General features: G+C 40.1%; 1 protein-coding gene across 1 annotated transcript in view; it reads left to right on the top strand.

The window, feature by feature from the left end:
* WDFY2 (WD repeat and FYVE domain containing 2) overlaps positions 1-22109 on the top strand; it is a 173739-nt gene that overhangs the window by 67751 nt on the left and 83879 nt on the right. Inside the window, exons 2-3 of the mRNA XM_060079897.1 lie at positions 1734-1801; positions 15084-15157. Of these exons, the coding sequence (XP_059935880.1) occupies positions 1734-1801; positions 15084-15157 (142 nt within the window). The remainder of the gene's footprint in view (positions 1-1733; positions 1802-15083; positions 15158-22109) is intronic.

Raw genomic sequence — 22109 nt, 5'->3', positions numbered from 1 at the left:
AGCTCAGTAGTTGATTTGGTACAGGGACTGATTCTTGGAGCTTCCTATTCTGACATTTTCCATGATGTGACTCCTGTATTTATTCTTGTTGAGATAATAATCTCCATATTAAAATGTTGTTTTGACATATATTATAAAAAGAATTTAATTGAAGGCTGGTATGATATGTGTATAAATAATGTATGTATTGAATTATTTCTTAAGAATTATTTTCCGTTATACCATCTCACAAATTGGCTGGTTGACCAAAAAGATGGAGTTTTACATGTATATGTAGCGGTGTCACTATATATCACTACATCGTATCTTATGGCCATGCAGAGAAAGTAGCATTTCTTTATTGTGTCTGTAGTTAGTCTTTTTCTCCTATTCTGATGGGGAGACCCACTGATTAACTGGGGAAGAAATCCAATACAATTTAAAACTTAGTCTAATATGATGACTTAAATAGTCTATTTAGGTAGTGTCCATCTCTCTCTGAGGTTAAAATTCTCAGTGTCTGCTTTTTACCCTAGGATGGTTTAAGGGTGTGGGGTGAGGGGTGTGGTGTATATGATCTTCTAGCAGCAGTGGGGCACTGTTCGTTTCCCTTGGTTTGATGTTTGCTACTTCCTCTGGTCTCTGGGGCAATGTCCCTATACCTCCTAGGTGTGTTTGCCTTGCGTGCGTGTGCTGGTGTAATTTGTGGTAGGGCTTTTCTGGTTGATAAGAACCTCCCAGTATCCTCTAGTTCATTCTCTCTTTGGCCCCTCCTCTCTGAGCTCTCCTGGATGTCTGCTATGTCTCTATCTGGCCTTCTGGCCTGGAACTTCATCCACAGCCTTTGCTGCAGGATTACCCTGTTCCATGGTGGGTTGCATGGCCAGCCCTCTAGCTCAGTAATCTGAGTCTCAGAGTTTACCATTGCTTGACTGTGTTTGCAAAAACCTTCTCTCAAGACGATGCCGTCCGTGGCTTGTGAGACTGTGAATTTACTGTGTCATCCTTCCATGTGTGTCAGATGTTGCATATTGCTTCATTTTATCTCTTCCTACTCCCTTCCGTAGTAAAGCCTAATTACTCCCCAGGGAGATGAATGCTTCCAGCCGACTGGGGCAAAGGCCATATACTCCGAAAGCAAAACAACTACAAAAATAGTTTTCAAACACTATCCCATGCGTGTATATAAATATATATGAGTATAAAATTTAATTAACCTCAAATATTTAATTATAAAAGTCATATGTAATTTTAAATGTATACAGCCTTAAATTTAAGAAATATAGGAATATGCCTTTAGAGAGGCATAAATGGTGTGCATGCACATATATGTAATGTGTATAAATATAATTAAAATATATATGCATGTATTATATAGAGATATGTTATAAACAAACATATGTTATACATATTTGTATGTAATATGTATTATTAATTATAGCAATGTAGTTATGTCATATATACACACAGAGTTGACCCTTGAACAGCATAGGTGTTAGAGGCACTGACCCTCCATGCAGTCTAAAATCTGCATATAACTTTATAGTTGGCCTTCTGTATCTGTGGTTCTACATCTGCAGATTCAACCATTCGTGGATTGTGTAGTACTGTAGTACATATTTGGTGAAAAAAAATATGCTTATAAGTTGTTCAGGGTCCACTGTATATATAATTAAGAGGTTTGGTTTCTATCTGTCAACACTCCCATGACCAAAAATAGTGTGATTTAAGACACACATTTTCTTTTGTTGCAGGACTGTTCGTGTGTGGTTAAAGAGAGACAGTGGACAATATTGGCCAAGCATATACCATGTGATGCCTTGTAAGTATCTGGATCTCTGTCTTTAAAAATCAGACATGGACCCCAACTCCCCGTCCTTCCCAGATTGCCTTCTCTGTATTTTCTTGAGTAGAGATGCTTGAGGGTTGGGATTATCATTATACTGGAAAGTACCTTGTTAAATCATTCTAGCTCTCAGTATGTAAAATAAGAAAATTGTTCTGAAATTGACTATATATTCACAGTTTCTGAATAAGATTAATGGGAGGACTACAGCACCTAGACTCCTTGATTACACGGTCCCCCTCTCTTTTCCAATTTTTTTGTAAAGTACTTCCTTAGACAACTCAAAATTTTGTCCAGTGATTACATTTGTGAAGTAAATTTCTTCTTGCATTATTGTTATATTATTTATTCAAATTCAAAACGTTCAGTGTTGAACATTCAGTTCTGAAAAGGATTTGCTTAGGATTGAAACGTTCTGATTAGAAGTCAGTCTTATTTCCCCAGAATCTTATGTGAGAAATATATCCTTGCACTGGTAAATAGTGAATCTTTCAAATATACCTTTAAAAAAAGATGACTGATTCTTAGATTCTTGCGCTGGCAGAAGTTCCCCTGCAGGGAGAGAGCTGGCTCCGTACATGCCACCACGTACAACTAAAAGAAATTCATGCTACGCTGTAGATGTGATTAAGTTTATGCCTCTGGCAAAAGAATACTGTAATAACTTAAACCACAATTTTGCCTGTTTATGAACAAATACATTATTAAAGATGTAATGGATTTCACTGATTTTCAAATTTGTCTTTGAGGTTTGCATTTCTTTAGAATTGTAGTGAATAGATGATAGCCCGTCGTTGAACCAAGCATCCCACTCTACATTAGTGAAAAGGCAGCCTGTAATTCCAAGTGCTTATATTTTCCCCTCACCGGTCATGCTTCCAGCAGACACCATTGCACAGCCAAGACCCTGGGGGAACTTCCTTTTAAGCCTTGGCAGTGATGAGGGTTTAGGTAAATGGAAAGGGAAAGGGAAAGGAATTCTCTGATTGATTTTTTTTTTTCTCTCATTTTTAAGTGGTATAACCAGTCTTACCTACGGTCTTTTTCATCACACTTGACATAATATCTAACAGGACGAGATGGCGAAGTTCTATAGTCCAGCAAGTTGAAGTTGACCCCAGAGGCTTGTCGTTCCCATATGACTGCGAAGACAGAGGAGAGGCGGACATGGGCACAGTGACGAGGGCTTGGGGATGGTGCACAAGGAGTCATCGTCTTTTTTTTTTTCTTTAATTAATTTATTTATTTATTTATCGCTGCGTTGGGTCTTTGTTGCTACGTGTGGGCTTTCTCTAGTTGCAGCGAACGGAAGCTCTTCTTCGTTGTGGTGCGCGGGCTTCTCATTAGCGTGTCTTCTCTTGTTGCGGAGCACGGGTTCTAGGCAGGCGGGCTTCAGTAGTTGTGGCTCGCGGGCTCTAGAGCGCAGGCTCAGTAGTTGTGGCGCGCGGGCTTAGCTGCTCCGTGGCATGTAGGATCTTCCTGGACCAGGGCTTGAACCCGTGTCCCCTGCATTGGCAGGTGGATTCTTACCCACTGCGCCACCAGGGAAGTCCCAAGGAATCTTCTTGAGATGGACGTCGATACTTGATAGGAACCTCTTGAAGATGTGGGATCCTAAGCAGTTGCTTACCCACCGCCTCCCCCATACACACATCCATACACATTTGGTGTCATTCTCTAATGTTCTCTTTATTTGAATATCACTGAGGATACAGAGACGCCTCAAGTTGTATTTTCATCCTTTATTAAGCTGTATCTTTGAATGACTAAAGTCTGCTGTAGTCTTGTACCTGGCATAGGTACTCAGTAAAGAAGTACCTATTGCAGACTTGAATCTGCTAATAAAGATGAGTTCCCCTGAGAATATTATCATTCATTTTCCTAAATGACTGAGCATGATCTTTGAGAAGAAGGACCCTCTAATTATTTGCATAGTTTGCCTATGGCCTCCTACTAAAGGGAATAAAGAGGGGATTACTTTGCTATTAACATTTGGTCTGTAGACCAGCAGCATCAGGGTCACCTGAGAACTTACTAGAAATGCAAGTATTGAGTTTCACCCCAGATCTACTGAATCAGAATCTGCATTTTAATAATATCCCTAGGTGATTTGAATGCCCTTTTAAGTTTGAGAAGATTGCCTTTTGGCGTTGTCTCCAACCTGCTGATCTATTTACATATGTTTATATCAACACATGTGAAGCCTCATGCATATATAGTGTTTATTTGTAAATACATAGATATAAGTACACGCTCTAGTTGATCAAATATTTACTGTACACCGACTGTGTACAGGCCATCAAGCTAGGTGCCAGGAGATGCAGATGAACAACGCGTGAATGGTCAAGATGATTTCTGTAATCTTTCATTGTTGGATGGTTCCATCTACCGTGGAGAGGAGTAAAAGAACAAAAGGCTGCATTCTTCACAGTTGATCAGAAATTGGCTTTTATTTTCCTAGGGGTCATATGCATTCAGATAACATAGGAACTGATCTCTGAGCAAGACTATAAGTTTTGTTTAACTTGAGAGAGGCAGAATCTTATTGCACAAAGAAATAGGCTACATTTTCGTGTCAGTTAGAATTTATTTCTTTTATTCATTTATTGAATTTCCAAAGGGCTTTTCTTTTTTTTTTTCTTTTTTTTTGGGCAATCCTTTCTATTGAAAGGTGTTTTGTTAAGAGGTTACTCAGTATTATCCCTAAATAACGGTTATGTGGTATTAATTACAAAGTAAGTGGAAAAGTACAGTATATCTGGAGGCTATAATATGGACACTGCAAAGCAGATATGATCATGTTGTGTGTTCTTAGTGGTACATAATAGGTAGTATTCCAAATCCAGAAAAAAACATACAGAGACGATCTTGTACATGCAATATATGGTTTATCTGTTTATTTTTTCCATTAAAATACCTTAAAAAAAGAGCCGAATTCATAGAAACAGAGTAGAAAAGTGGTTGCCAGGGACAAGGAGGTGGGAGAGATTGGTAAGAGGGTGTAAAGTTCAGTTACGGGATGCATGGAATCTGGGGATCTAGTGTATAACATGGCGACTATAGTTGATAACACTGTATTGTATGATTGAAATTTGCTGAGAAAGTACAACTTAAAAGTTCTCAACAACAACAACAAAAAATTAAATATGTGAGGTGACGAACGTGTTAACTTGATGGCAGGAATCCTTTCACAATACATACCAATTCATCACATTGTACACTTCAAATATCTTACAATTTTTATTTGAAATTATACCTTAATAAAGTTAGAAAAAAATAAAGTCACAGAACCTGAAACAAACAAACACTGGAAAAAAAAAAAACCCTTTTAATATAGGATTTGTCAGGACTTCCCTGGTGGCTCAGTCGTTAAGAATCCACCTGTCGATGCAGGGAACACAAGTTTGAGCCCTGGTCTGGGAAGATCCCACATGCCGCGGAGCCACTCAGCCCGTGTGCCACAACTACTGAGCCTGCGCTCTAGAGCCCACGAGCCACAACTACTGAAGTCTGTGCGCCTAGAGCCTGTGCTCCACAACAGAAGCCACTGCAGTGAGAAGTCAGTGCACCGCAGTGAAGAGTAGCCCCCGCTTGCCGCAACTAGAGAAAACCCGCGGGCAGCAACGAAGACCCGATGCAGCCAAAAATAAATAAATAAATAAATTTATTTTTAAAAATATATATATAGTACTTGTCATGTTCTGGGTAGGATAGTAATGTTTTATAGCATTGAGAAGAATTCGAAGTTGATTGGAGGGACGGGAGCAGAAGGCATTAGAGGAGAAAGAATGAACAGTGAAGGCCAAGTTTGAGGGCAGGAGTGAGCCTCAAAGGCAGAAACTGCGTGAACTTCAGAGAGTGGTAGGTGAGAGAAAGATGAAGAGGAGACTCATCACGATCAAAAACCCAACCACTGCTTTGGGGGTGTCCTCAGACCCTGTCTTTTCTGAGAAACTCCTGCTTCCCCTCCAGGAGGGATCCAGGAGAAACCAGATGTGTCTGGTGAAGGCTGTTTGCCCCTGAGTCAGTCTGATTTTCCCAGGAATTTAGAGTTTGGAATAGGATATGCTAGTCTCAACCTAGGCTGGTCCCTTGAGCTGGGAACACAGAAATGAAACAGCTGTGAGGCGTTTGTGTACATGAAGAAACAGTGAAAGCTGAAGCCCTGATAAGGAAGTGTGAATCGGGGAGGAAGGATCACTTCACTCCAGAGCGAGTGAAGCCTGAGCAAGTGTTGCCTTAAAGTTTTCTTCCTCATCCTCCGAACTCCCAAGCCTGGCTCTGCTTCTGCCTTTGCGTTCAAGAGATACCCTCTGTCTTACTGCCATGTGCCCATTTGTGCTTGATACCCATGCCGGTGGGTATCTGCTACTTGTCACTGCAAGTATCTGACTCAGCCTTGCCCTGACTGTACACCTCCCAATTCCTGTCTTTTTCCTTTCTCCTGGATCTGTGATCTTTAAAGAGGAAGAACCGAGCCATGCATGTCCCTATTGGTGCCTGCGGTGTTGAGCTGAAAATAGTGTGGGAAACGTGAGGACAAGTAAAGATGAAAAGCAGAAAGAAATATCCTGTTTTCTTTCATTTCTTTGGACAGTGCATTCAACTAATTTTAAGTGTTTCTTCCATCCAAACACCGTGCAGTGTACAGAGGGTAGAGTGTTTAATACAACAGGTGATTCCCATCTTCATGGTGTGTACAGTCTAGTGGGGGCGGCAGACCTCAGATGAGTACTGTGCATGGAGTGTGGTGTGGTATAACCAAAGAAGTAGGTGTAATGGGCACATGGTCACAAAGGGTCCCCAAGGGAGGTCTGTTTTCTTTTTTTTTTCTTTTTTTTTTTTTTTTTTTTCGCGGTACGCGGGCCTCTCACTGTTGTGGCCTCGCCCGTTGTGGAGCACAGGCTCCGGATGCGCAGGCTCAGCAGCCATGGCTCACGGGCCCAGCCGCTCCGCGGCATATGGGATCCTCCCGGACCGGGGCACGAACCCGTATCCCCTGCATCGGCAGGCGGACTCTCAACCACTGCGCCACCAGGGAGGCCCGGGAGGTCTGTTTTAAACCCTGCTGTCTACAGAAAATTTGGGGTTTCCTATAAGCTGATTTTTATGGATAAGTGAGAAATAAGAGCATATCCTTATCAAATATTCTTTCAAAAATAATACCTTCTTGACATATCTCACATAGTAGCTGGAAAGTAGCCTATGACACGATCAAGTTACAGCCTGCCCAGCTGGGACCTGCCTGACCTTGGATACCAGAGGGACCTTCCTGAGAGTACAGAGTGAAGGTTTCAGTTATAGCCATAAATGTGATGATTTGTTCCAGGCTTCTAATAGATACCATCTCAGCCACCACATTTGCATCAACACTACAGAGGAAAAAAACCAACACATGAAAAGCACAGGCATTCCTATTTTCATGGTTGAGTTATTTTAGATTTACTTTACCAACTAGGTTTGCTATTCATGGCGTCAGACAAAGGAGTGGAGGAGAGAGAGTGCAAGCAGGAGCCAGGGTGGCAGGTGTTAGAGATTTTTCTTACTCTGCGGTATTGGGTATCAGGTCTGGGCTTTTGTTGCCAACTTTTCCCCTATGGAGAGTAGTTAAAGCAACTTGGCTGCCAAAGGTGTGGTGAATAGGAGGTTAAGAGGGCCAGCATCTCAGGCCTGAGTGAGGGTTAGGCAATTGGAAAACCTCTGTGGATTCTGTCATTGCCAGGACAGGCAGGTGGAATTTACTTTGGCTCCTAAGCGTTTATGGATTTGTCCCCAAAACAAAACAGAAGGTGGTTTTTCAAAGGTAATTGCAAATGGAAGGTACACCTAATAACGAAAATGACCGATTTTGTCGTATTTCCAGCTCTCTGCCTTGGCCTGGTGTGATGGCATTTGTCCAGTCTGAGGCTGTGGTTGGGCCCCTTCAGTTTTGCCACCACTGTGACCACTTTATCATTTGCTCAGCTAACTTTTAAAGCATAGGATCTCCACTCAGTGAAGTAGGTCAGACGGAGAAAGACAAATACCATGTGATTTCCCTCATGTGGAATATAAAGCACCAACAAACAAAATAAATGAACAAACCAGATAAAAGTAAACACATAGATACAGTGAGAAGAGAGTAGTGGTAACCTGGGGGAAGGGAGGCAAAATGGATAAAAGGGATCAACTGTGTGGTGACAGATAGAAACTAAATTTTTGGTGGTGAACACGCTGTAAAGTATGCAGAAATAGACATAATGTTGTACACATGAAACTTAGGTAATGTTATAAACCAGTGTTACCTCAATAAAAAATACGTCTAAAATGTTTTAAAAGTTCAAAATTTAAACAAATAAATAATAGCTAAAAAATAAACAAGTATAGGAACTCTAGTCCCCACTGAAAAACTTAATTTTGAACTGTCTGCTTTCCAGTTTTTGTCAACAGCCTGGTTGAGACAAAGGCTGTTTATTATTTACGGTGGGCAGCATGAAGGACATGCAGTTGATTATTCATCTGTATCCTGAGATTTCCTGCTCTGTGTCAGCCTTCTGCAGAAATGCTTCGTTCACTGTGCCCTCAGCACATATTGCTGTGTGTATACATGAAATGCTTTATCTGCTTTTTTTTTTTTTTTTTTTTTTTTTGTGGTACGCGGGCCTCTCACTGTTGTGGCCTCTCCCGTTGCGGAGCACAGGCTCTGGACACGTAGGCTCAGCGGCCATGGCTCACGGGCCCAGCCGCTCTGCGGCATGCGGGATCTTCCCGGACCGGGGCACGAACCCGTGTCCCCTGCATCGGCAGGCGGACTCTCAACCACTGCGCCACCAGGGAAGCCCGCTTTATCTGCTTTTGAAGTAGTTGCCTACCATCGTGCTCAGCGTCCCTTTGAAGAAACACCAAGGGAGATTACTTTTCAGGTAGGAGAGCCAGAAACCCTGCCTTTCTCTAAGGCAGAACCTTCCATCCTGTGTGCTACAGCGTACTGGGATGATCCAAATGGATTACAGGCCCCGAGAACTGATTTCATTTAGCTGGGCAGGGGTGATCCGGTCATCTGGGCCCTAGCAGTCTCTTCCATTTCCTCCAGGGACTGTTCACATCTAAGTTTCTGTGTGTATCATGAGGCGAGAAAGGTTAGGAGGAACAGCTCTAAGGACCTGGTACGCAGTCCTTATGGATAATGTGAAACGTGGGATCTGTCATATTCCCAACGGATTTTAATTTTGATTTTCTTTCTGTTCTTTTATATATATTTTCCTCGGTCAAGACTTTTTGCTTATTTCTATCGTTTGTTTTTATTGTATCTGCTTTTAAAGCCATTTCCAATTCTTTGTGAAATGAGGTAGGGAATGCATTGAATAAGTTATCTTAGTTAAGACAACTAGAGTGATGCAGTTTGAACACAGTCTTGCTGTTTACATTAAATTCACCAAAAAGTATGCGTCATTTAAGATGAGAGTATGCAGAATCGCTTGTAGGGTAACACCTGTGCCTGGGTGGGAAACTGGAATTTGATTTTCATTTCTGCTGCCAATTTGCTGACTCACTTCAGGCAATTCCTTTCATTTTCTCTGCTCTGAACTTAACAGATAAACTGTCCATTTTCTTTGTTCTCAGATTTTGGTTATATGTCAAATAAGTATTTGTAAAGTACTTTCAGGTTCTTGGAGTTAAGCAATGTATACTATCATTGCTGATCTTTTTTTTTTTTTGGCCACGCCATGCTGCCTGTGGGATCTTAGTTCCCCGACCAGAGATTGAACCTGGGCCACAGCAATGAAAGTGACGAGCCCTAACCACTGAACCACCAGGGAATTCCCCTATCATTGCTGACCTTAACCCAGAGGGATTAGGAAAGATTGGCTAATTTGTGAGGTTGTGGTTGGGTTGGTTTCCTTTTCCCATTTGTTGGAACTGTAGTCTTAGAGCAACTTGAAATTGAGAATTTAGAAAATTAAAATGATTAACATGTTCATATTGATACGTTTATATTTGGGATGGAAATGAGTTATTTTGTATGTAAATCGCAAATGTTAATTTTCCCGTTGGTGAGGTCCAAGGATTTAGGACAGACAATGTGTGCTGTAGTGTGCTGCCCCACCCCTTCTGCTGGGTTTATTGGAGTTTGGGGGGAAATTCATGTGGGAAGATTAGTGATTGAAAGGTATTTAAAATAATGAATTTGGTATTTCTGTTTTTATAAGATAGTGATTGTTTGGGTGACTTTTAGACAATATCTTTAACTCAGTTGAGGGAGTTTTTTGGCAGTGGGGGTTATGTGTGTAATCGGGAAATGCTCATCCTATTGTTTAATTTATATCTTATTTCAGATAACTTCTTGGTTCCCAGCTGTGAAGTATACTGCTCCTTTGTTGGTTTCTTTTTTGTATAGGTTGTATTATAGAACCATGTGTAAGAAATAATTTGTTGTTTTTACTGTTGACATTTCCAAAATTAATAGTATAATCTGGTCTTTTAATTCTCTGTTTACCAAGAAGAAAAGGTGCCCATGGAACTTTGATATTTAACAAAAGTGAAGGAAAACATAAATTATCCAAACTGAAGATAACAGATATTAATTAATCTGAATAATTATAGCATTTATTTAGCATAGTCTTATTTGATTTTCATCCGACAGAGTAATTTAAAGCTTACTGTAGTTAGATCACTTTACTGTAACTTAAAACCTCTCTGGGAGAAAAAGGGACCACTGCCAATTCACTGTAATTTTGCTGATGTTACTCAGACTAAATTAAAAGAAAACAAAGGGTTAATTTCAGTTGAGTGCATAAAATACTTGATTTAAACAAAAAACCCTTTTTAATGCTAGGCAACTGAAGTCCTAAATATAAGTGTTCTTAATAAAGTAAAAAATGGGCTGAATATTGTCAACCTAATAAATATTATCTTGTGACACACAGTTGAATGGAATAGTGTCCACGAATTCAATCTTTGCTTTGTGGTGATGGGGTGCTCTTTGTAAGCCTCTCTATTCAAGGCCCTCTTATCATAGGATCCTGACTTACTTCACCAGGATGCCTTTGACACCTGAAGTTTTATTCACAGAAGTACTGTTGCTTATTTAAAGTTCCCACCAGCACATCCCATGAAGATTAGTGTTTCCTGCCAAATAATGCCTTTGGCATTGTAAAGCTGTCAGAGTGATTGAAATCCACAGTTCAACCTTCAACAGAACTTGTGTTTATTTGAGTAAAGTTCAACCGATCAGCAAAGGACAGGAAATAAATTAGTCATAAAATGAAAGAATTATAGGTATAAATAATAGAAATTGGGAAACTTTCCCCCAAATAGAAGTATTTTGAGAATGCTTCCTCTCAATTTACATTTTCTAAGAAAGCAAGAGCAGTATTTTTTCTTAGATTGCCCGTGGGATAAAAGTGTTAGAAATACAAGTAGGCAGTTTCTCTCTAATCCACTTAATTATTGCTCTGTTGAAGTTGATGTTGGTTTCAGGAGCTCATTTTTGCCTAGGGCTCATATCCTGAGCTTTTCCCCTTTCAAATTATATAGTCATTAATATAATCACCCAGACTGGTGTTTCTCTTTATTTTCACCCTCCCTAAATTTTAAGCTGAAAACCTGCCTTAAACTAGAAATATTTCATTTTTAAGAAACACTCAGTATTATGAAAGTGTTTAATTTTAAAGATAAGATTTTGACAGGCCATCAAGGTCTAAAGTCCTGACACTAGTATAAGAGAATATTATTTCCCATTACTCACAGACCCCTACAAATTTCTTTCCTATCGTATTTGTGCTTTTGATGATCTTGCTTCCTAAAATTTTGCCAAGTACATGTATTTTGATTGTCATCAGTCTGAGACAGAATGGAGATGGCAAATCTCGATCAGATGGCTTGGAAAATGAGAATTCTTCCCTCATTTCTAGATGAAATGTCTAGAGTTTGGGGATGCAGTTTTTGTTTGTTTGTTTTGTTTTTTTTGCGGTACGCGGGCCTCTCACTGTTGTGGCCTCTCCCGTTGTGGAGCACAGGGTCCGGACACGCAGGCTCAGCGGCCATGGCTCACGGGCCCAGCCGCTCCGCGGCATGTGGGATCTTCCCGGACCAGGGCACGAACCCGTGTCCCCTGCATCGGCAGGCGGACTCTCAACCAGCGCGCCACCACGGATGCCCGGGGATGCAGTTTTGATAGAGGGGAGCTGCATTGTAATTTTGTAGTCCTGGTTGGCCACTGTGCTCGGCTTGCGGAGAATGCAGTTTTAAGGTGGGAGGATAGAACATCCTCTCAGCCAAGTTCATCTCTGACCTGAACTTTTAGCCATCAGAGAGACCCAATTATTTCTTCTTCAACTAACAAATTATTAACATCATAGCATTTAAAGCTGAATTCTTCTTTGGGAAACATCACATCTTTGCAACCTGGCTATAAATATTGTGTTTAAATCATATTTTGTTTGTTTCCTACCTTATTCTTCCTTCCAAAGGATTCCCTTTACCATTTGGTCATAATTACCTTTATTTTACTGTGTCTTATTATGCTTTGCCAGACAGTTTTGCCCTTCGATATTTTCTTGCATGGATGGATAGGCGCTTATTTTGTATGGGCCATAGCACTGGTCTTTCAGAGGTTGCTTTTTTCATTAATTTCTGGTGAGTTGAAGTTAGAAGGATCTCTCTGTCAATTTATCTACTCCCCCAACACCCCAAAAGAAAGACATTTACTATAACAACAAATGTGGGCATTAGTATTTCTTTCAATTCATTTCTTTCCTCCTTGGCCTTGCGGGGCCTTTGGATAACCAACGCAAGGCCTCTTCCTATGGGAGTGTCACAGCTGGGAAATGGTTTGAGGACCATCATAAGACTCACCTACCAAAAGTCTTTACACACACACATACACATACACACACAGGGTTGCTTGGTGTTTTACCATAATGCCTCTTTGAAGGCATGTTTGTACCTTTGGGGACACCTGGGAGGTAATGCTCTCTGTCTCTGGCAATCCCCTGTCTATAACCATCTGGGTTCCAGCATATGGATTCTGCAACAACAGAATTTCTGTTAAAACTTCTTTTGTTTATGGTCCTTTATAGGAAAAGTCTTTCCTTTTGAATTCTGGTGGCGTTTCTTACTATCAGTATAAAGTGATGTGGACTAAGGAGTGGCATTGGGGACAAGTTTTATATTATAGGTCCTATATATAGTTGGTGTCACAATCTATAAATTCCTGATGGCAGCTATAATACCTTATCATTGCATCACATGTCTTGAACATAGTAAGCATTCTAAATTTTTGTTGAAGAATAACAAGAAATTTAGTAAATGGGGGGAAAATAAGGAATAAAAAAACAGCAATGATGATTTAAGGGTAGCCTGTGCAGTACTGTAAAAAAGTCTTTTAAATCACATTCAAAGATCAGTGGGTTTTCTAATTATTATATAATCAGATAGGAACTTTGGAGTAAATCATATAGCAAATACTTTTATATGGCCAGGCAGGCAGCTAAGTGATAAGATTTTTCTCGACTATGTGTAGCCATTTGGGCTGCAGTCAAGTTTTGCTTCATACACTCATGCATATATCTTAATAAATTGTTAGATATTTAAAATTTTTAACAGGAGTAGCAAAATAATAAGTGAAGACAATGTTATAGGAATAATCTCAAACACAAGAACTGTGTTTAGTTTTTCCAGGTATATTTTTATGTGTGTATGTACTTTATGAAGTACCGTAATCAGTGTATATTTTTCTTTTGCTTTTTTCTGCTAACATGATAGTTTCCCATGAAATCATTAAATTTTAATCCTGCACACATGTTATGGGATTATGAAACCTGGTGTCTTAGCATCTGTGTAGAGATTTTGCCAACATAGTTTATAGGCCAAAGGCAAGTAAGACTGGCTTTCTTAGGGCAGTGCGTTAAATATTGTTTGATTGCTTTTTTTCCAGCAGTGTTCTTTTGGGAATCTAGTTTAAATTTGTGGCTAAACCAGAAGAAGATATTCTGCTGTACTGGTGGAGTTTGCAGTGGGGGGTGTGTGTGACTATTTTTTACATATTTCTATTTTCTAAATATATCATGTTTGAAAATTAGAAAAAAGTAAGTACTTTATGCAGTTTAGAAGATTTTGTAGTTATGGTTGTTCAGCGGCCTTTATAGAGAATCAAAAAAATGTTACCAAGTGATGTGTTTATCAAGTGGCTCTGTTAGTAGAACTTGAAGTTCTTTTATAGTTTAAAGATAACCTAAGTTGGGTATTTGAATATAGGACTGTGTGTTTGAATTATGTCTTTGAACCTCCTCCAGCTTTTTTTTTCCTGTGTGACCTTGGGTAAGACATCTAATCATAACTGAAAAGTAAGAATAAAAACATTTGATGCCGATTATGATTTTGATGATGGGTAGTTATCATGACCTACAGCGCTACCGTGAAGATGCGGGAAGAAATTTAAAAGTTATGTTGAGGCCTTTAGGACACTATTTCAGCATAGAATAAGTTGTCGAAAGGCCCCCATTCTGATGAACAAGCATAGACAGAGAAAGCTGGGAACCAGAAGCTGACTTGGCCCCTCGTGGCTTCCAAGCACGTTTCGTTTACTCAGGCTTGGTGGTACTCAGGAAGTCAGTCCTGAAGAACTGGGAGACCCTGTCCAGGACTGGGTGAACTGACTCACCTGATTTCTTTCCTCTGGAGCCTGGCCCTGTGTCGAGTTTGTTCTCTTTTAGATTGAGACAAAGGCTCCGTCTTTTTCCAATTGGCAGCCTCCAGCATATGCCTTAAGTACTGAGAGGAAAAGACTTCTGTTAGTCCACATGCCCCAAATCAGTTCTGAATAAAAAAATAGATTTCTGTACTTGGCGGGAGGGGGCAAGGGGGTAATAAGAGCTTTCTTTCATTTCCCTAGTTCAGAAAAAATTGGTTATTTCCATTAAAGATAGGGTTTGCTTGGAAGAGATAGATTGGTGACAGAAGGCTTATGCAGCACAAAATATTGTTAATCTAGTCAAAGCAAATTTAGACTTGATACTGACAGAGCAGCCGAGACCACGCCCCTTGGAACTTGTCCAGTTTAAGAATATCTTATTTGTTATATTCATTAAAAGGATAACTGAGAAACTAGGGGTTAGTTGTAAAATTACTTTTTTTTATTTTTTGGTGAGTGGGAGTTAAATGAACTGTTTGTCAGGAAATTGTGGGAAAAAAATAATCATACACTTTGAGCTAGTCACTCCTGAATCCATGAGAATCATCGTTTTGTTAATTTCATCAACATGTTCATTTCTTTCAGCTCCATGTTCATGCATGTCTTTTAACCCGGAAACAAGAAGACTGTCCATAGGTCTAGACAATGGTACAATCTCAGTAAGTACACATAAATAAGATTTTCAGTTGAAATACTTCCCTTCCTGTGGAGTATGTATATGTGTATCGTGATGAGAATTATTTATTAGTTTTTTTTTCAAATTAACAAATTAATTTCTTGCTAAGTTAAGTGGAAATTGCAGTGCAGCAAATTCTGGTGAGGTGCAGGGAGAGCTATCATCAGTCTCAGCTTAAATGCTGACGAGATTCAGCTTGACTTACACGTTCACAGCGGCTAGAATAGTAGGGGCATTACCACGCCACGGTGTGAACTACATGATCTGCGGGTTGGCAAGAGCAAGCTGTGATACTAGTGACTTTGATCAGATGGTTAATCGTGGTGTCACACGATTCCCCACGCAAGTGACAGAACACGAGGGAAATGGCTCTCTTGGACCTGCGTGTCTGATCTCGTCTTTGATACTTGATGTTGTCCTCCTTCCTCTTTTTGCTCTTTGCTGTCTTCTTAACACCCTCTAGCAGGTGAATAGAATTCTGTCAATTTGTACAAATTTGTTAAGAAAGCAGAGAATCTAGATTTAGTCTGTCGGGTAGATCCAGATAAATAGTATACCCTTTGGTTCTAGATCTTGAAGGAACTGAAGTGATCAGAGACTGGAATTTCAGGTTTTTACTACTTAATCATATTTTTGCATATTAATTTTCAACTAATATATTAACTAGTAAGACAGCTGATCTGGTAAATTCTCCATTTTGGTATATTGTCCAGTATTGCCTTTAGAGACCCTGCTTTGGGACCTAGGAATTAGAGGACCCTCCTGGCCACACCTCCCCACAGGATGGGGGATCTGAGGGGCCAGAGGCATGTGCCCAGCCGAAGCCCTCACTCCGCCCAGCTCCATGCTCTGGGTACCTGACTCTGGAATTTCCTGCTCCCAGACAGCTTAGGGCCTGCTTCTAGGGCCTGCATGGGCCTTTTCCCTGGGTCCATCCAGAGGAGGATAAAACTAATAAATGTACCCTTAGCCTGAAGGTGCCCCAGGGGCAATGGTTTGAGGTGAGTAGGTGTCCGCACGTGTGGGCAAGGCCCCTCAAGGTGTTGATAGAGCTGGGAATGGGAAAGGGGGTGTGGGCTGGCCCTCCCGTGTCACCGCACTATGGTGTGGAACTTCAAGAGGTCTAAAAATTCTAACTTTGTACCTGTGCCTCCAGGTGGTTGAAGGTATATTTGTCAAGGTTGGAGGAAGAGACCATATTTAATAGTTTAACTTGATTTATAACTTTTACATATTTAGGCACATGGAATGTGGGTCTCCATTTCTAGTCTTTACCCAACCCCCCTGAGGGGCCTGAAGAGGTGGGCCTGACGTTTGCTATTTGATCTTTAGTCAAAACACTTGTTTGGTGATCTTTATGGAAATTTTTAACAATATTGTTACATATAAATCAGTCAAATATTGACAAATATTTATGGAAGTCTTATAAGATCTAATGCATTGTAGATCTGTAAAACCTGTGCCTTAGGAGGATGGAAGAGAAGATCATGATACAGACCTTTGTCTTCTTTAAGGAGAGCCATTTTTAATAAGTGGGGTGTATGTACGATAAACTTGTTTTTAAAAGTTAAGGGGAGATAACTGGATTGTTCAGTGAATTGAAGTTTCACCGCAAAGGAAAATCTGAATAAATGAGCTGAGATCCATTTATTGCCCAGCAGTTCATACAATAGTATGTGTAACACTCACTGTCTGTGAAAAGGCTTATGTGTGTATAGCATATAGGTGATTCTTTGTATTTTTGAAATCAATATAAGCGGTTAGTGGGTACCGATAAATTTGGCTTTGAAGGCAAGTTGAGAGCGAACTAAGTTATGGAGAGTTCTGGCTATTTATTGTAAATAAGAAGAGAGGCTGTCTTAGCCATTATTCCTTTAGTAAATGAAACTGCCAGAGAATCAGAACTTAAATCAGGAACCGGACTAAAATGGTTCTCTAGGTGTGTCAGCTCAGTGTTGAGATACCAAATCTTACCTTACCCGATCTTCTAAAAAAGATTAAGGACCTGGCTTGTATGAAATAATTTCCTTAAAAGTATTTCTTCTACGTTGCTGAAGAAGATGAGTTGTATAACGTACCTATTCTCATCTGAAGAATTGTAAAGAGCTCTGTGTTAGGGAACGATACAGTGAAAGAACAGGGTGTTTAAGGTTCAGAATTCTCATTGATCACTACAAAAATAGCCGGTTCTTTACTGAAAATGCTTATACAGAGTCTCAGCTGTTTAATAGTTTACTTTCTGGATGTGAGAAATCCTTCCCAGAGACTACAAGTTTTCTGTTCCTTGAATATAGCAAATACATTTTGGAAGAAATACTATTGGTTAACTTATTTTGAAACACAGAAAGGAGGAAATTGGAAAGTAAATCCTTATTTCACTTTATTTTACTGAATAAAAGAGATTTAAGAGGCAGTTAACCTTGTGTAACTGAGTACTGTATTAAAGATGAAGTAGAGATAACAAATGCAGACCATTCTTTCAGAAGTTTGGCCACAAAAGGAAGCAGAGAGAGAGAGGGTGAGTGCTAGAACAAGATATGATAGTAGGGCTTCCCTGGTGGTGCAGTGGTTGAGAGTCCGCCTGCCGATGCAGGGGACACGGGTTCGTGCCCCGGTCCGGGAAGATCCCACATGTGGAGCGGCTGGGCCCATGAGCCATGGCCACTGAGCCTGCACGTCTGGAGCCTGTGCTCCGCAACGGGAGAGGCCACAACAGTGAGAAGCCCGTGTACTGCCAAAAAAAAAAAAAAAAAAAAAAAAAAAGATATGATAGTAGATGAGCAGCAAGAGAGTCCAGAACGATTTCAAGAATTTAGCTTTGGGAAAGAATGGGGCGACTTTCCATTTTTAAGATAGGGAAAGAAAGAGACAGTATTGAGATGTAAGGGAGGAATGACCTTTTATTTTTCTCATGAAGTAGCAAGTTAGATCACCTACTGAGAGAAGCAAAAAGGAAGGTGGTATATTTTCATGTCTAGAACTTTTGTTCTTTCTGATCGTGTAGCCCAGAATCCACTTCTGCCATCTTGGTCTACAGTCCCGATTATCTCTCAAGGTCTTGTTCACATGTTATCTTTTCATTCTCTCTCTCTCTCTCTTTTCCTTCCTTCCTTCCTTTCGACAGGTGCGTCCTGAGACCTCCCAAGTAAAATTAAAATTAATCACACACAGTACTCAATAGTTTAGTTATATCACATTGCTTATTTAACCTGTTTTGTAAAAGGTTTTCAAGTCTGTCTCCTCCATTAAATTGTTGAGTATTAAGGAACTGGCCAGTCTTTTATTCATCTCCTCTCTCAGTGGATCTTAGTGTGGTACCTTGTGCATATTAGGGACTCAGTGAATAATTTGTTAAATAAGTTGTTGACTAAAGTATAAACACTATGATTATTAATATAGCTGGTTGTAATAAGTACCTGCTTAAATTCTGAAATAGTTTATTGATTCAGTTCTTTTGCTATTCAAAATGTTTTTCACAATGGAATTAACTTCCATAGGGGAAGAAGGTATGCCAATAATTTAATTCATCCTGAGTTTGAGTTTTCAGAAATGCCTTCTGTTTCAGTGTTGACAGAAGTCAGATTGTGCTAACTGCTATTCATACTGAAGCAGGACTTTAGATTTTTCTGTCATAATGAGTCATATATTCTAGCCAACCAACAAATATATAAATATCAGCTGTATGAAGAAGATTATGCTCAATTCTAACATGTGGCTCCTGGTCTCAAAGAACTTATTCAGTTGGGGCAAAATGAAAAATGAAGTTATGAAATACCTAACGCACAGTAAAAAAAATAACAGCAAAAGTAGCAGCACCCCAGTGAGTGTGATGTTGGCAAGGCAATGAGGTCAGATAAGAGTAGGAGAGAATGGTCTGGGGCAGCTCCATGGAGACTGGATGTGAGCTAGGATTTGATTAGCGAAGGATAGGAAGGAAAGGTATTACAGGCAAAATGAATGGCATGGGGAAAAAAATGATGCTCATCTTTATAAATATATTTTTTCTTCTTCATCACAACTCTTAGGGTGCCAAAATTTTTATTAAAATCTTGCCAAGATAAATGCATAGTCACTGAAGATTTTTTGAACAAGGCCCCAAAACGATAAAATCTCTGTTCTTTGTAGATTAATCTCATACATGTGTTATGGGAAGTTTGATTGAGATGAGAGGAAATAATTGCTGTGTATAATGGTTAGCATTCAGGATAGAGGTTATTGTATAAAAATAAATGATATTGACCATGTATGGCTTTGTTGTTACTGTTTTGGTAGTTCTTGTGGTTATTATATTCTTAGAGTTCATATAGTTTATTCAAGGGAATGAAAGAGGAAAGAGAATAAACCTTTATTGAGTATCTACTATGTACCAGGCACTCTGCTTTACATACATCCCCTCATTCCAGCTTCACACTAATTCTATGATGTAGGTGGTATTACTCACATTTTTCGGATAAGGAGACTAAGGCCTAGAGAGTTCACGAGCTTCTCCAGCTCACTTAGCCAGGAAGCACCTCTCAGCAAAGCTAGGGACTCTGTGTGCCTTGAAGCCTGGGCTTTCTTCTCACCCCATGCTGCTGGCCAGGAGCCACTCCTGCCTCTGTTAAAGGCTTTCCATCCTTCCTGTTGCCCCATTTGTTTATGGGTCTGTCTCCTTCACTAGACTGTCAACTGCATGAAGGCAGAGACCATGTATGCTTCAGTGCTGTGTCCTGGACCACTATAGATGTTTTGTAAAAGGTCTGTTGAAGGAAGGAGAGAAGGCGTTTCAGTTCGCATCATCAAGATGCTACAACCAAAGCTGGGCACTTAGCCAGCAGGATAAAATTACTCTCAACAGTTGAGTGTTGTTGTGTGCATTTACAGAGTGCTTCGTGTGTTTAAATGACCGGTTTGGGCGTGTAGAAGAATTTGATGTCCATACGCTGCTTCCTGAAATTAATAACATAGATACGTGAAGAAAGCAACTAAAAAACCTAAGTAGAAACGTTATGTGCTCCCGAACGTTTGTGGGACTGACGGAAATCCTTGGAGTTCCTTTCCTTGTAGATGTGTCACTGTGGTCCCTGCCCACATCTTCACATTGGCTTCCTCTCTGTGTCTCTTTGTCTTCACATGGCCTTCTTCTAAATCACTGGATGAAGGGCTCACCCTAATCCAGTATGATCTCATTTTAACTAACTACATCTGCAGAGACCTTAGTTCCAAATAAAGTCATATTCTGAGGTTCCATGTGGACATGAATTTTGGGAGGACACTGTTCAACTCAGTACAACTGGTAATAATATTGTATCTACAGAATTTCCCTAACAGAGTCCTACCAATTGATTAGGAAACCATTCTGTGAATGTGTAAAATGATGCCTTTGGGAAGAGGTACCTAAAGATATTAAAAGAGGGGGAGATAGGAAAAGATTAAAATTGAAAGGGACCTTAATTCTTCTATCTAATGCCACCTTCCCCTAGATTAAGTGATATAGATTAGGTAGGTCACGTGTCAAGACAGTGGTGGCAGAACTAGGACTTCCTTGATCACTGGACAGATTTTCTTATCACACCAGGCTGATTGCTTCACACAACTAGGACAACCCAGTCGCAAGGAATTGCCCTAGGATGGCCACTAATGAATTGGAAGCTTGTGTTATTCCGTGCATCTGGCCATTGCTAAAAAAAATTTTTTTTAAAGAATTTGAGCCTTTAATGTAACAAGGTGTTTTGGATGAGTTGTTTATTGCTGTGGGTTGTAATGAGCCTACAGGGACTGAACCCAAATGGTGAGGTCACGTTCTGCAGTGAAGAGAAGTAACTTATGAATAAAGCACTTCAGCTGTACCCAAGCTGACTGTACAGTCGGGCCACTCCTGCTGGAGGGAAAGTCCTCTTAAAAGCTTCACCTTGATTGGCTCGGAGACAACAGTGCTCTAGCCGACTGGTTCCTGTTTGTCAACCATCATGGCACATTTCAGGTTTTGTACTTAGAGAAGAATTGATGTTGCTTCTGGAATTTCCCTGCCTTCCAGGATTTCTAATGTGGTACCATACATGAAAAGTATCCTAATCATGAAGTCAACAGAGGCTGGATTTGAAGACAGTTTCAAGAGGTCCTGTGTTCAGAGAAATGTGGACCTGGAATCTGTAGGGCTTCCTTTTAAACTCTTATATAATCTCAGTACTTACACTAGCTTATCATTTTCTCATTCTCCCATGGTTTCTACCACAAAAGACCATCATTTCTGAGTCATTTCATCACTCTATGGTCCTGGGCTTTCTAGTGTGAGGAGTTCCTTTTATAGACCGTTAGGTGGCCATTCTCTTCTGAGCTTGTGCTAATAAGTTATAGTAAACTTAAATATGTATAAATATTTATATATCAATATTAAATACCTATATATATATATATATATATATATATCTTTCTACTTAGCAAAACAAGAGTCCCCGAGTGCTGACATGCCAGTTGCTTATGTTTATTCATACAGTATAATTCATTGAAGGTGGTTTTGTCAAAGAAAACACTTACTGTGATCATGGGAGTTGTCCCTTCAGTATTTGTGTGGGTCACCAACCTTCTTAGAACCTCTCAAGGACAAGCCTGTCTCTTCCAATTTTGTCATTGTATAGGTAGCCCTGTTGTCTTTTGTTCAGTACCTGAATGTTATCTAAAAACTTGGTCAAGTAGTACTGAATGCATATGCCAAGAGCTTTCTTTGGCCACAGATTATTTTGTGGCACCTCCATTACAGATATGGATTTTTGAAGAACTTCTTGATCCCCCTTTTAGACCAATTCTGTAGCATGAATACTGGTAGGAACACCCAGATTGCCCTATTTTTTTTTTTTTTTTTTTTTTTTTGCGATACGCGGGCCTCACACTGTTGTGACCTCTCCCGTTGCAGAGCACAGGCTCCGGACGCTCAGGCTCAGCGGCCATGGCTCACG

Source organism: Mesoplodon densirostris, chromosome 17, assembly GCF_025265405.1.
Source record: "Mesoplodon densirostris isolate mMesDen1 chromosome 17, mMesDen1 primary haplotype, whole genome shotgun sequence".
NCBI classification, from domain to species: Eukaryota; Metazoa; Chordata; class Mammalia; order Artiodactyla; family Ziphiidae; genus Mesoplodon; species Mesoplodon densirostris.
Note: the sequence above shows the minus strand (reverse complement) of the source record. Positions and strands in the feature narration are given on the sequence as shown.